Raw genomic sequence first — 15,610 nt, forward strand, 5'->3', positions numbered from 1 at the left:
AAAGTTCTTCTACATGTTGATCTGTACGCACACACAGTTATTCACACAACATGTTCAATCAATATACACTGTGGGCTGTGTTGGGGGGCGGGGCTGTAACCAGGATCACGTATAAAATAAACATGTGGATACATGGATAGTCATTCACACAAAACATCAACAGGTGTATGGATATCTGTGCAACATAATGTCAGAAGAGAGCTACAGAATGTCCAGAAAGCTGCCGTCCCATAGAGTTCCACAAGGAACCAAACTGGCACTTGTCTACAGTTCTACAGAAAGTGGACCTTTCTAGCTTTCTGGTGGAGGAATATGATCACTGGACAAAGGCCATTGTGGTTGGGGTTGATGGGAGTTGTAGTTCAATATCATCCGAGGCACTAAGGTTGGGAATCCCTGCTCTAGAGGGAAACACTTTCAGATTTGTAACTGCTTTCACCTCCCTCCCTGTCCCCCACCAACGTACAGAAAAATTTCAATGCAGCTATCCGCAAGCAGACTCTTCAAGGACTTGCGTCTCCTCCAGAGGTAGAGACCCTAAATGAATGAAGGGGGACACACCATTAGAACAACAGGGTGGACTATAGGACGGCATCATAGAGCTGAACAGGAAACAGGGACCCCACGAGAGCAGCCTTGTATATGCTGACTTGCTTCAGCCCCTTTAGGGTTGGAGGAACATAGGAAGTGGCCATATACTGAGTCAGACTCTTGGTCCAGCTAGCTCAGTATTGTCTACACAGACTGGCAGCAGCTTCTCCCAGGTTGCAGGCAGGAGCCTCTCTCAGCCCAATTTGGAGATGCTGCCAAGGAGGGAATTTGGATCCTAGATGCTCTTCCCAGGCGGCTCCATCCCCTAAGGGGGATATCTTAACAGTGTTCACACATCAAGTCTCCCATTTATATGCAACCAGGGAGAACCCTGCCTAGCTAAGGGGACAAGTCATGCTTACTACCACAAGACCAGCCCTCCTCTCCTAAACAAAAAGTTTATTCAAAGCCAAAAGCCGTTTGGAAGAAGGTTTGGAGATTCTGCTGCATTCAGGCATCCCACTGCAAAAGACGTTTTGCAGATTTTGCGATTCCAAAAATCTATTCAGCCAAAAGTAACCCACGAATCTACCATAGAGAGTGATGCCTCATTCAGATCCCTTTCAACTCTTCCTGAGCCGTAGCTCAGTAGAAGAGTGCCTGCTTTGCGAGCAGAAGGTACCAGGTTCAATCCCTGGCAGCATCTCCAGGTAGGGCTGGGAAAGAATAGTGTACCTGAAACCTTGGAGAGTTGCTGCCAGTCCGTGCAGACAGTACTGAGCTGGATGGACCAAGGGCCTGACTCAGTATGAAGCAGGTTCCTATATTTTTGTGTCAAAAATTGTTACCACGGGGCTGTGTGTCCTCTAAGCTCACTTCCGCGGACTGCATAAATTGGGCCAATGAAGCAGGTTTGAGTGCTCGCACGCTTTTTGTGTGACCTAGTCTGCCATTCTTACAGGTTTGTGTAATTTATTTGGATTTTGCTAGTCAGGGAGAGGAGGCCAGGAGCTATGCAGGCCATAACACCCCATCCCAAACTGGAAGCTTTGTTCAGCCACTCCGGAGATTATAGCAACTGTTGCCCACATGTGACATGCAACCATGAGGACTAGAAACTTAAACTATGAAAGGAGAGATTAAGAAGAGGGTGAATTCTGCACCCATTTGCACACTTAGTTGGCTTTCTGTGCTTCTGTGGCATCACAGAATCACCATAGCCTGATGTCTACCTACAGCACAGCAGAAATACATTTAATCTAAAAAATTATATGTTGCCATTCTTCATAAGTGAATTAATAGTGGCTTACAACAATTCATTTTTTTTAAAAACCCACCGTAAAACACAGTAAAACTCAACCTCTAAGATCACAGAAATGGAGGATCATAAGGCAATCTTTAAAACAGGGCAATGTATAAGAAATATATAGGAGGGCCCACTGCTGAAATAAAGCAAGCTTTCATTTAAAATTTTGGGGCAAGCCTAAGATCAAGTGGCAGGGAGTTCCACTGAGAAGTCTCGCCTGTGCCAAGAATATAGATGCAGGGGTATGATACTTTACCTGACCAACCAAGAGATAAAGGCCTCCAAGACAGACAATGATCTGGCCCAGGAGCATGAAGATACTTCCGGCAGAAACCGTCACTGCATAAGGAGGCTGTGAAGATACAAAAACGGAGGAGGAAGACGTCCATGGACTCTCCAGCACCCACCCAGGCCGCGAACGCATGGACAGAAGGGGACAGCCACCCGAGAAGCCTGCATCATCTTCCCAGGGCTGGAAGATTGTTAGACAAGGTGAGGCAGACCACCGGAGGTCGCAGACTGGGGAGGCACCAAACTGCCCATCCCATTTTATTTATTTTATTATATTTTGCCACTGGGGGGGGGAGTTGAGCACCATTTGGATTTCCTAGCTCCAGCACCAACATGTCCCTGTGTCTTATTGAGATCAAGCTTGCAGGCGGTCTTTTCATGGGGCGAGAGGAAGCGGTCTCCTCAGGCAGCAGATTGGGAGGGGCTCAGCAGCCGGATGGCAAGATGCACGCCACGGCTGCCATTGGACCAGCTCTTTGGGACGGACTGGACCCTGCCAAGCTTTGCCAGGAGCGCCTTGCCTCACGTGCCTTCCAAACTGCTTGCAAGAAGCACAAGCAGAGGAGAGGGAGAGGGAGAAGAGAGGAGGAGGAGGAGGAAGAGACGAAGAGGAGAAAGAAGAAGAGGGGAAGTGGGGAGGAGGAAGAAGAAGACAGACAAGAGGAAGATGAAAGGAAGAGGAGAGAAAGAGGAGAAGGAAGATTAGAAGGAGGAGGAAGAAGAGGAGAGAAAGAGGAGGAGGAGGAAAAAGAAGAGAGGAAGAGGAGGAGAGGCGGATGGAGAAGGAGGAGAGGGAGAGGCTGCTGGCAACCTCCCCTCCTCCCCACACCACTCTCAAAGCTTGCAAATATCAGTCCTGGAAGGAGGCTGGCCTCACGCAGGGGCATGGGGCAAGGCAAGGTAGCATTCTAGGCTTTGCCTCAGCTATAACCTGCATTTCTTAGGTGTGGAGGGGCATCTTAAATTCAGCACAGTCTTCTATTTGGGTAAATATGGTACATCCATTGGACGGGGTGCTCAACCTTGGCTCCCCAGAGAATGATGGACTCCGACTCCTATCATCCCCACCCACAATAGGTGAAGGCTGAGGATGATGGGAGTTGTAGTCCAGCGACTCACTGGCCGAGGTCTGGCATCCAGGGCACCTGTCCACGGCACACAAGAAACACTGCCCTCCCTTTCACACCGACACACCCCACCGGATCCCCAAAGCCGTACTTTCTCATCCACGGGCCGGTGGTAAGCAACGGCCGAGAAGACGAACATGAAGAGCAGGTAGAAGAAGAAACTGAAGTGGAATCTCTGGGACGCAAAGGAATCCCACTTCCGTTGGAGCAGCTTGTTCAGAGGCTCCATGGCCACCATTTTGTACCGGTTCTGTGTGGGTGGAAAACAACAGACAGACAAGGTGTCTCTTTCAACACAGGCATCGTAACCCTTGGACACGCCAAGCACCAACTGCCACACGGCTCCCTTCCTTCCCCTACCCCGATTCGAGGGACACTGGATTGGAGACGCCAACTCCTCCAGAGTGGAATGCCAATGAGAATTCCAAGCAGAACCTCGGCTTAGAAGAGAATCTTCTATCTGGGAGAATCTGGGAGAGGACTGCCTCTCCCGTCCAACTCCAACCCGCCCTGTGAGGTTGTCCCAGGTGGGCCTTCCCAGAGTTCCGGGCCCCGGGGAGGTACGTGGGGTCCGGATTCGTGGGAGGGCCTTCTCTTTTGCAGCCCCCTCCTTATTTATTATTTATACATTTTCTAGCCCGCTCTTCCTCCAAGGAGCCCAGAGCAGTGTACTACACACTTAGGTTTCTCCTCACAACAACCCTGTGAAGTAGGTTAGGCTGAGAGAGAAGTGACTGGCCCAGAGTCACCCAGCAAGGCTCATGGCTGAATGGGGGTTTGAACTCAGGTCTCCCCGGTCCTAGTCCGGCACTCTAGACACTACACCACGCTGCTTATGGAACACCCTGCCTTCTGAGATTCGTAATGCCCCCTCCCTTCTGTCCATTAGGAAGCTTCTGGACACTTATCTGTTCTGCCAGGCTTTCAGTTGTGTGTGTGTGTGCGCGCACCCCCTTTTTTTTCTCCCCCCACCCCAGCTGTTGTTTTAATTTATGTAAACCGCCTCGAGTCTAAGGAAATCAGGCGACCGATAAATCTGATAAATAAATAAATAAATGAACGAGTCAATCTCAGGGTTTCGCCTTGGAGTTATTTGCACCTGGCTTCATGCTGCGGGGTAAATGTTGAGCGAAGCCACTTCGAATTACACTTGCGGCATTGAGGGAAGCAGCCCCTCCCCTCTGCTCTCGGGTTTGCTTTTGAGGCAAGTTCACATGGCCTGCCTCCGTGTTTTCCTTCTAGCCAATGGGGGGGGGGTGGAGAGAGAGAGAGAGAATACTGGAGAGCTACATCTGCATTTCTAGAGAAAGCATCCCTTTTATCATGCTAATAATTCTACATCAGTGCCTCTCCTTGTTTGCTTGTGATTTCAGAAAAAGTAGCTTAAAACCAGCAGAGATGAGCTAGAATTTGCAAGGCTTTATCTCAGCACCCTCACCAGTGTTCCCAGCTATTGTTGACTACAACTCCCATAATTCTCAACCAAAGGCCATTGCAGCTGGGGATGCTGGGAGTTGTAGTCAACATAGTTTGGGAATCCCTGTTAGAGGGAACACTGAAACACACACACACACACACAGAGAGAACACAGTGACAACCTTGCCCAAACACACCAGCACTAAGCCATCAAGTGAAGGCTCCAGTGTGTAGCAACTGTTTTCAAGTGGAGGGGAGTTCCATTTCCAGCTCACCGGGGTGTCACTGTTATAGGCCAGGATTTCCAGCACTGAATTCTTCTCGTAGCTGTCAATGGAGGACAGGTCGTAGAGAGAGATCTGGAGGGGCCCATAGGTCCATTCGGTGAACTTGCGCGAGAGATGCCGGAAAGCCGGGTCCTTGATCTCTCGGTGAAGAATGTGCTTGAAAATCTATGAAGGATAAACAGAAGCTCTCAGGGACCCAGACTCCAGCATGGCATTGTAGCTTAGAGTCAAGCCCCCCTCCACCGCACCCCCGTTCAGATCTTGCCTCCCCTGCAGTCCAAGGTGGGTATTATAAAACAAAGACTGACCTCCCTTACACCTTCCGTAATCCACCACCAGAGGTGAGGACCAGTGTTCCCTCTAAGAGAGATTCCCAGATGTTGTTGACTACAACTCCCAGAATCCCCAGGCATAAGCCATTGCAGTTGGGGGTTCTGGGAGCTGTAGTCAACAACATCTGGGAATCCCTCTTTGAAGGAACACTGGTGAGCTGGTCTTGTGATCGCAAGCATGACTTGTCCCCTAAGCTAAGCAGGGTCTGCCCTGGTTGCATATGAATGGGAGACTGGATGTGTGAGCACTGCAAGAGATTCCCCTCCGGGGATGGAGCCGCTCTGGGAAGAGCAGAAGGTTCCAGGTTGCCTCCCTGGCAGCATCTCCAAGATCGGGCTGAGAGAGACTCCTGCCTGCAACCTGGGAGAAGCCGCTGCCAGTCTGGGTTGACAATACTGAGCTAGAGGGAACAAGGGTCAGACTCAGTATATGGCAGCTTCCTATGTTCCTATAGTGAGGACCTCACCTTGCCCCATGAAAAGGTCACCCACGCCAAGAAGAAGCTGCCTGCAACAGACAGAAGGTCCCTGCCAAATTACCTCTACTTTGCCAGTCTTGACCGCCAGTTTCAAAGGGGTCAGCCCTTTCTGGTTGATCATCTCCTCCAGCCGCCACGTGGGGTTGATCTTGGAGCCTTCGATCAGGACCTCGTCGTACATCCTGATCACCAGCTCTGTGTTCTTCTCCGTGTCGTCGGCCACCATCACCAGGGCGTGGAGGACCGTGTTGCCCTGGGAATCCTGTTCCGTCAGCCTGGCCTGCTGGTAAGGATTATGCACGAGGTACTGGATCACGTCCGCCTGGTTGGTGCAAGCGGCCAAGGAGAGGGGAAGCTCGCCTGCCGAGAAAGAGAGAGATCAGAGCTGCCCTTGGGGAGGAAGACGGGCTTTCTCCGCAGAAATGAAACAGAACGGCTCAGCCACAGGGGTGGCCCACCCGAGATTCTCCAGGGCGCTTCCCAGACTAAAGGCTACACCAGTGTCACTACGGATCTCCCGAGTGTGCTTCCATACTTCCTGTTGTGTGACACCGCAAGGTGCCATCCACATTTCCGATGCCTTCTTTTGGAGGTTATCTTTGCGTTATATAATGCTGCCACGTTGCATGTGCGTGGCAAAAAAAGTAGCTGTATTTTCCCATTGTCAGGAGTTTGAGATTCTGGGGGCTGAATCATTTTACTGCTGTTGTAGCCAGTAATCTAGAAAGTGCCCATCTGTGGTTGGACTACAGGCCCATCATTCCCAGCTCCAATGTCCCTGTGTGACACGTGTATTTATGTCCGTGTGGCAAACATATGCATAAATCTCAGCTCAGATTGGGAGTTTGCCAAATACTTCGGTGTGGTGTCCTGACACTAACACGTAGGAGACGAAAAGAGGGGGAGTCACAGTTGTGCAGTTCATTCATGGATGTAGAAGATTTATATGCTGCCATTCTTCATACACAAATTCATGGTGGCAAGCAGCAAAATGAAAAAACGCAACCTCCCAAACCACAGAAATGCAGGATATGTCAATCATGAAGATAAGGCAGTCACATATAAATGTTTAGAGTTAGGGGAAGGCCTGCTGGGATTTAAAAAAACAAAACTTCAATTAAACAAGGAAGGGGCAAGCCTAATATAAAGGGGCAGGGAGTTCCAGAGGGGCCGGGACCACTACTGAGAAGGCTTGCTCACCCGGGGCAACAATGCGAAAGCAAACTTGAGATCATAATATCAGCTTACCAAAATAGAAGCAGACTCCTTTTTTCCTCTGTTGGAAAAACTTGCCAGAAGCCCTGGCGTGGACATCAGCACCATTCTCCACCAGGAGCTGGATTAGATCTAGATTCCTCTTCTCAATGGCAATGTGGAGAGCTGTATGACCTACGGTAGCAACAAGAAAATTGTCACAGAAGCCTGCAGAAGCATTGCCTGCAAATTCCTCAGTCGCTTGTGAAACAAGACGTCCTGAGCAATGCCGAGAAATACCATGCACAGCCTTTGAAAAGCACGTCGCTAGCAGCAAATTGCAAGATCAAACTAGCACCTTGCAATTAGACAGCCAGTGATTAATTTATATATTCCTTCTTTGTACCCACTTCCTTTGAAAGTGGGGATTTGGTTTGTGCCATGCAAGACACATTCTGAGAAACCCGTCTTGGGCACCCCACTGAGTCACCGGTGAAGATAGCGCCGCGGGCCTACTTCCGTACTGTATTTCCGGCTTGAGTCAAGCTAATTCTGTTTCAGCAGTATGGGTGGGTGTGGGTGTGTGGTTGTGTATAATGGATTGAGGTCTCTTTTAATGTGTAGGTGGCCAGGTTTAAGATGCCTGTTGCCCACATCTGAGTTACATTTTCCCACTCTAGATGTAACATCTAGATAGGAAGGTTGTCTAGAACTCAGCACTTTTGTTTTGATTGTTTTTAATGTTGTTTTGGAATGTTGTTTTAAAAATTTCAAATTGTTGTGTTTAAAATTTCTTGGTTTTGTTTTTAACTAATGTTTAAATGTTGTTTTTATCTTGTTGTAAACCACCCAGAGACGCAGGTTTTGGGCAATATAAAAATATGTAAAATAAATAAATAAAAATAAGCCCTAGATTTTCAAGTTAGCATATTTTTAGCTGGCTTAGCAACCACCTCCCACAAAGTGGGTTACAATTAAACAAATTAAGATTACAGCAATGTGGGCACTGATCCCTTTGCAGTTGGCCAAGGCGAGAGTGACACTCTCCTAATTCAAATTTTTATATTCATTTACATCTCATAAAGGAACCTAGGAAGCTGCCATATACTGAGTCAGACCCTGGGTCCATCCAGCTCAGGGCTGTCTACCCAGACTGGCAGCGGCTTCTCCAGGGTTGCAGGCAGGAGTCTCTCTCAGCCCTATCTAGAGATGCCAGAGAGCAAACTTGGGACCTTCTGCATGCAAGCAGGCAGGTGCTCTTCCCAGAGCGGCCCCATTATCCTCTAAGGGGAAGATCTTACAGTGGCGCTTTACAGATTACACGGTAACGCAGCCATAGTTTACTTTCGCTCAGCAGAATCATATTGAAACTGTAAATAAAGGATGCTGTGCAAATCCACCAGCAGGAGGAGCAGTTTTTTCTAGCTTGCAGGAACCATCCTAAAGGTAAAGTAAAGTGTGCCATCGAGTCGGTGTCGACTCGTGGCACCCACAGAACCCTGTGGTTGTCTTTGGTAGAATACAGGAGGGGTTGACCATGGCCTCCTCCTGCGCAGTCTGAGATGATGCCTTTCAGCATCTTCCGATATCGCTGCTGCCTGATATAGGTGTTTCCCACAGTCTGGGAAACCACCAGCGGGGATTCGAACCAGCAGCCGCTGGCTTGCTAGGCAAGTTACTTCCCCACTACGCCCTTAAGTGGCTACAAGAACCATCCTACAATGGGAAAATGCAGCTATATATATACATTTTTTTACAACGTTGTAGGATTATAATGCAGCAATAAAACCCAAACTAAGTGTGTGGCCACCTTGCTGACAGCACAGGGATTGCGGTGTCAATACACAGAGAATACAGAAGCACACTTAACAGGCATGTAGTGACACTGTTGTAGTGTCCAATCTGGAAAGTGTGCCAGGGCTGACACATGTAGCCTCCCATTCAAATGCAAACCAGGAGTGGACCTTGCTTAGCAAAGGGGTCCATGCATGCTTGCTACCACCAGCCCAGCCCTCCAGCCGACATAAAATCAAACAGAACAAAATAGGGCTAGGTCTCAAACATCGAAATGACTCCCCCCCCCCGCCCCCAAAGCCTTCCAGTCTTTGCAGACCTTGGCTAACAAAACAGGGACGGTGGCTAACATAATAGACAGGAGGAGGGGATTGAAATCCCCCCTCCAGGAGTTCTCACCTCTGTAGTAGCTATCCCGGCAAGCAACGTTGATCAGTGGTCTGGGGTTCTCAGTCTCCTTGTCTATTTGCAACAGTAGTGGGATGGTGGGGTTCCTCCCGCCTTTTAAATTCAGCAGGGCCTTCATTAAGCAGGTCTTGCCTGTGATGCCATCTAGAAGAGCAAAGGATGTTGAGCACAGAAGCCCCATCAACTCCACATCGCAGCTCCAGTGTGGGGTAACAGATTTCCCTGCCACTATAATAGGGCAAGGGGAGACTCCCCCAGCTGCGTACCCGCCCAGGCTTCCTTCAGTTGTCTTCATCCTCCGAAACTGATGTGGGTGTTAAGACCTGGAGCTGCCAGAACAGCAGGTCTTTCTCTAGTGCCATGAAATGACTTGCATCATCCACAATTTACAAAAAAGTCCAAGTGTGACTACCACAATGCAGTCCACACGCTCTTTGAAAAGTGACTGGAGGCTTCACCTGGTGCAAAAATACAGCCAGCAGGTTACTGACTGGGAGAATTCGCTCAGAGTCTAGGACCTATCCAGTTGGCGCTGGTGACCGGCTGGTTTGTGAGGTCAGTTTCCCCTGCTAACTGGGCCAAGGCACCTTTTCAAGTTGTGGCCCTCTTCATATTTAGCAGGGGGAGAGCAACAGTCCCCATTCCACCCAGCATAGCATCCCTCCCAAGTGCTGAGGTCTCCCCTGTGATTGGGAGCCCCTTGGGGGCAGAGAACCATCTTCTCCTCGCTTTGAACAGGCACTCCATAAATAATAAATGTGTGCCCTCCCACAGTCTTTGATGCCATTAGCAACAAATAGCACCATTTCCCCGATCATCCCTGACCATGCCATTTCATTTTTATATTCCCAACACACCCCACCAATCCTCAGCAAGTTTACCAAGAATTCTGTGAAGCTTAAAAGCTCGCCTATTCTTGCATACAGCCACACCAGCGCTTTTGAGCATGCATCTACCTGTATATTCAGAGTTTGTGAGATATTTGCGGGTTCGTCTCAGGTAGTCACTCAAGCCTTCCAATTCCTCCGGGTTACCCCTGGTAACGGCGCTAAAAAGCCGGTCTCTATCAAAGCGATCCGGGTCATTTGGGCTGTGGGAGGAAAACACAGTTAGAGCAGACCTATTGTGCAGGAGGTTGTTGGTTCAAATCCCTGCTGGTGTGTTTCCCAGAATATGGGAAACTCCTACATCGGGCAGCAGTGATGTAGGAAGATGCTGAAAGGCATCATCTCATACTGCGCGGGAGATGGCAATGGTAAACCCCTCCTGCATTCTATCAAAGACAACCCCAGGGCTCTGTGGTCGCCAGGAGTCGACACCGACTCCACGGCACACTTTACTTTATTGTGGCAGTGGGTGGGGCTTTTGCAGGATTTGGCCTTTGATTGTTCTTAGGCTGTGAGCCTTCAGGACATGGACCAGTCCTCTCTCCCTGGATAAGACCCCTTCCATATGCAGGAATGATTCCACGGGGTAGTGGGTTCTCCTTTCAAAATATTTCCCACTCCCCATATTCCTTCACCAGACTGGAACTTTACAGTACAGTCTTCGTACATTATGGCCCTAAAGCTTGAATTAATTCATCGCCACAAACGTTTTAATGGGAACGGGTGGGTTTTTCTCAGAATGAAAGAACTGACCAGCAGGTGGTGCTGCAAAAATTGTGCAAGGTTCCTGCTCAGCATTTGTACAGAGAGGGTAAGAATGAACTAGGAAGCTGCATGGAGGATTGTGCTGTGTATGTACAGCAGGTAAGCTTACACTTGGAACTTGCATGAGAGCTTTGAACCTCCCATGCTTTATTTATGCCCGTTGAGCCTCTAAATGAATTGGTCCATTGGGTTTGCCCCCTACCAGTTGGGAGGCACATCCAGTACAGCAACTCATGCAGAGACATGGGAGAGTGCTCCGAGGAAGGGTAATCCCTTGTTACCAACTTTAAAATTAATTCAGAAATAAATCAGAAGTTTGGGGAACGACAGGCCAAATCGTTACTTCTAAGACAGCTCCTTACTCAACAAGTCCCTTGCGATAATTAAGGTTGATCTTGATCCTCGGGGAGGGCTCCCTCTCCTTCTGGAAGGGCGTGTCCAGTGGCCATGGTTCGTCCTCTGTTCGGCCCGTCTGATTCTCAGAGGCTGCTGCTTCTTTAACACTATCGGACGTTTCTAATAATGGCTCATGGGTCTGCATTGTTGAAAGATGCTGGTAAGGAAACAGAATGCCATGAGAATAATTCGTTATTCCTAGCAAACGGATTGCAATCAAAACAGAACCCACAAACACAACACGCCATAGAATCATGGCAGGCAGCCCCAAATAAAAACGAAGAAGCTACAAGTTAAATGTCAGAATTCACACACACACACATACACACACACACACACCCCAACAACTAGCCACCACATTTTATTGCAGAAGGTTCCCCTAACATTCACGGCTGCAAGCAGAAAAAAAAACAAACATCTTAGGAATCTAGGAAGCTGCCATATACTGAGTCAGACCCTCAGTCCATTCAACTCATTCTTGTCTACACTGACTGGCAGCAGCTCTCCAAGGTCCCTGTCAGGAGCCTCTCCTAATCTGCCAGAAAGCTGGGACCTTCTGCCTGCTACTGGATACTCTTGCCCACACATTCCAGGCTTGAGTTCTGGCACAAAACTGACCTAGTTAAAAAGAGCAAGTCACGGTTAGCAACATACTCACTCTGCAGGGCTGCTCCACGCCGTTTCAATGCCGAAGTCTCCTCCAGAATCTGGCACAAACAGCATCAACGTTCAGTTACTTGCAAAAACAACAGGCCATCGCCACCAGCGACTTAAAAAAAAAAACCTTTTGTTGGCGGTGGAAGCTAGGCGAGGATTGCTACGTCCACTGCTGAAGATCTGGTTTCAGGGCGGCAAACCGAGGAAAACCTATGGATCCCCAAGCTGGCAGCTTTTACAGAAATGTGGAGATTGCAGCCCTGCGCAAATCGATGTGGGAAGCGGTTGCTTGTTCCCACAAGGAGAATATTAGAGAAGTGACACCCTTCTACGGTTCAGAGCAGAAGCAGGGGCATGACTAACATCTGTTCCTTTAACCTCTGCCTGCCCGAGCTGGAGGAACAGTCACAAGATCCCTTAACGACAAGACTCCATCCTCATTCTTCAGCCTGTGCCTTTGACCCCTGAGTCTGTCACAAGGCCTGTAGAGAAGCCACAGCTACACCCAAAGGGCCAGATATCGGCACCGACACACCCATCCCCGATGCCAGTTTCTCAGAAATACCAGTACGCTTCTCCTCCCTCTGACAACGCCGCCGCTGTGACAAGCGGAAGTCAGCAAAACCACCGTGTTAACAGACGGACCACGTGCATCGATGGATCAGAAGCAAGCCTTTTGAGACAGAGAGGGCGGCCTCTCTCTCTTGCTCGTTCTTTTCTTGGGGTTTCCCATTTAGAGATCTTTCATTGGGGCTGCACACGTTATGCTCGTGCGCATACAGATCTGGGGTCCAACACAAGTTGCTAGTCCTCATGAGCGCGGAAGATGCTTATATGCTGCAGTCTGCGCAGTGGTGGGTCTTCTGTCAATGTTAATCTTCTGTTGGCTGGTATTATAAGTGAAATAATTAACCCATCCCTTAACTGTACTGTATGTACGCCGATCGATTTTAGTGTTTCTTCCAGCCAAGATATGCATTAGCAAATTACCGGAAGATTTCGACGACAGCTAAAACAAATGGCTTACTTAGCTCATGGATTCCATGCTGGAAATATTAATCAGATGATTACCATACCTTGCCCACCTTCTGTTTCTGAGAAGGCAAATGCAGAATTCCAAATAAATTCAAAGGTGTGGGGGAAAGATATTTATTTTGGTTTTGAGGCCCAAAATGTGTTAGTATTTGAAGCCAGAAGCTCCCACAGTAAAACCCATATATGAACGAGATAAATAATCTTTCAAGTAGATCCTAAATTTTGCCCTTTTGAGGTGACTTCATTGGTAGAACCAGATAAAGGCCTCTTGCTGATAACACTGTTTACATTTAAGTCAAAGAGAAGAAATCTCAGGACTGAAGTGAAACCAATTCCTCTTGCCCAGTTAAACACAGATCTTCATTTCTAGCAATAGGAGGTCCTTTCTAGGTTTGGGGGCTCTCTCTAATGGACATTATAACTCTAGAGCCACGCATCCCTCCTGTTCTTCGGTCTGTAGAGATTGGTTGTGACTGCCCCATGATGAGGGGGGGAAAGCACACCACGCATGCTCAGAAGCACTGGATTCTTCGTGATGACCTCACCCATGCAAAAGGGGCGGAGCCCCATGAATTGTGAGTCATGTTAGGTCCTGAATGAAGCAAAGCGAATCGATCAGACCACATTTGCCGATATGCATCTGCCAAGGTCCTCAGGTCTTAATCTTGAGCCTTGCTCTCCGCGTTGTCACTGATAAACATCCAGTTGGTGGGATGCAAGGACAGACCCTCTTCAGGAGTGGCCTCCATCTTCGGAATTCCCTCCCAGGGGTGCTTCCCCATGGAGAGCACATGTGAGCCCTGTAAGATATTCCCCTCAGGGGATAATGGGGCCGCTCTGGAAAGAGCATCTAGGTTCCAAGTTCCCTCCCTGGCAGCATCTCCAAGGTAGGCCTGAGAGAGATTCCTGCCTGCAGCCTCGGAGAAGCCGCTGCCAGTCTGTGAAGACAATACTGAGCTAGATAGACCAATGGTCTGACTCAGTATATGGCAGCTTCCTAGGTTCCTATGTTCCTAAAACCACAAAACACACAGGGAGGAGAGCTGGTCTTGCGATAGCAAGCATGAATTGGCCTCTCTGCTAAGCAACAACTGCCTTGGTTTGCATTTGGATGGGAGACTACATGTGTGACCATGTAGTCAATCAATGGGAGCCTTGATGTGTGAGCACTGTAAGATATTCCCCCTAGGGGATGGAGCCGCTCTGGGAAGAGCATCTAGGATCGAAGTTCCCTCCCTGGCAGCATCTCCAAGAGAGGGCTGAGAGAGACTCCTGCCTGCAGCCTTGGAGAAGCCGCTGCCAGTGTGGGTTGACAATCCTGAGCTAGATAGACCAAGGGTCTGACTCAGTATATGGCAGCTTACTATGTTCCCTCTTTGCTTAGTTTTCAAAAGAATTCATGAGGAATGCTTTTAAATTGGTTTCAACTGGATTTAAGACATAAGTTTTGGGCGGTATAAAAATATGTAAATAAAATAAATAAATAAACTTCCAGTTTTACTCCTATCTGTTGTTTTATCTCACTGTTTTCTTTTCTCTTAAAAAAAAATCTTGGTTTTATGGTTTGTTCTCTTTTTGTGGCTTTGTTGTTTTGACACACAGCAGGCTCCACTGCACGTTTACGGGGAGGCTTTACGGCGAACTCGAAGTTGTCCCCACAAAATGATGCAAATCATGAAATTTTTTTTAGACCTCAGATATAAATCAGGCTGCACTCAAACGTGCAGTAAAAAAAACCTGAATTGTGTGTGAACTGCTCCCTGATAACTCGCAGGGGCTTTGGGGTAAATCTGGCTGATATATGAACATACCCCCTCAATTCCGGAGGAGATACGAGTGAAAGGGCTTCAAAAGACACATCTGTTCATCCAGGCTTTTAATTAAATACCATTTCAATAGTTTTAACCTTGTTTCAAAATTTTAAGTTGTGGTGAGGTTTTAACTTTTTGCTGTCATTTATTTTAACCAATGTTTTAAGTTCTCCGTCGTTGTTTATTTGTTTTAACAAATGTTTTAACTTTTCTGTTTTGTTTTGTTTTTGTAAACCATCCAGACATAAGTTTAAGGCGGTATTAAAATATGCTAAATAAAATAAAATAAAATAAAACCCCCGGGTTAAGAAGCTTCCTGGTTTGCTGTAAGATTTTTGTTCCTTTTAGGGGATGGGGCTGTAGCTCAGTGATAGAGCATCTGCCTTGCATTCAGGAGGGCCCAGGTTCAGTCCTTGGCAGCATTTCCAGGCAGGACTGGGAGAGACGCCTGCCTGGAACCTTGGCGAACTGCTGCCGGTCAGGGCTGACAAGCCTGAGGTGGATGGACCAAGGATCTGACTCAACAGGAGGCAGCTTCCTATGTTCCTAGCTTAATGACATCTGGGGGACTCAAGTTTGGGAAGCCGGCTGGGTTAACAGCACGCCTAGAAGCAGGCTGGAATCTCACAGGCAAAGCTCCACGCCCCGTTAACTGGTTAACTTCTTTCCTCCAGCAGGAATGGGGAGATTTCGCCGAGGGGCTCTGGGAAGCCATCCGGCAGCAAACGGCAGAGAGCGACGTCCATTCCTGGCTGGACCTCTCCACGGCAGAGAAGGCGTTTGTCCTGCAGAAAGCCTCCAGGGCCATGCAAGGAGGTAACAGCTGGGGAGAGCTGGCCAGGAGTCAGGGCCCTCCAGCAGAGGAACCTTTCCCCCCTTGGGAAACAGCAGCCA

General features: G+C 48.5%; 1 protein-coding gene across 4 annotated transcripts in view; it reads right to left on the reverse strand.

The window, feature by feature from the left end:
* Window positions 1-15,610, reverse strand: part of TRPV2 (transient receptor potential cation channel subfamily V member 2) — a 35,714-nt gene that overhangs the window by 11,480 nt on the left and 8,624 nt on the right. Inside the window, exons 1-10 of one of the 4 annotated variants that reach the window (XM_053274946.1) lie at window positions 11,872-12,437; window positions 11,180-11,370; window positions 10,122-10,255; window positions 9,157-9,309; window positions 7,018-7,158; window positions 5,831-6,129; window positions 4,947-5,123; window positions 3,347-3,505; window positions 2,094-2,189; window positions 467-537 (exon numbers count right to left, since the gene is read on the reverse strand). In XM_053274946.1, the coding sequence (XP_053130921.1) occupies window positions 467-537; window positions 2,094-2,189; window positions 3,347-3,505; window positions 4,947-5,123; window positions 5,831-6,129; window positions 7,018-7,158; window positions 9,157-9,309; window positions 10,122-10,255; window positions 11,180-11,358 (1,409 nt within the window). In that variant the 5' untranslated portion in view covers window positions 11,359-11,370; window positions 11,872-12,437. Of the gene's footprint in view, window positions 1-466; window positions 538-2,093; window positions 2,190-3,346; window positions 3,506-4,946; window positions 5,124-5,830; window positions 6,130-7,017; window positions 7,159-9,156; window positions 9,310-10,121; window positions 10,256-11,179; window positions 11,371-11,705; window positions 11,785-11,867; window positions 12,438-15,610 lie in introns of those variants that run through there. The other 3 variants (XM_053274947.1, XM_053274948.1, XM_053274945.1) reach the window with 3 other exon arrangements.

This window comes from Hemicordylus capensis, chromosome 12 (genome assembly GCF_027244095.1).
Source record: "Hemicordylus capensis ecotype Gifberg chromosome 12, rHemCap1.1.pri, whole genome shotgun sequence".
Taxonomy (NCBI): domain Eukaryota; kingdom Metazoa; phylum Chordata; class Lepidosauria; order Squamata; family Cordylidae; genus Hemicordylus; species Hemicordylus capensis.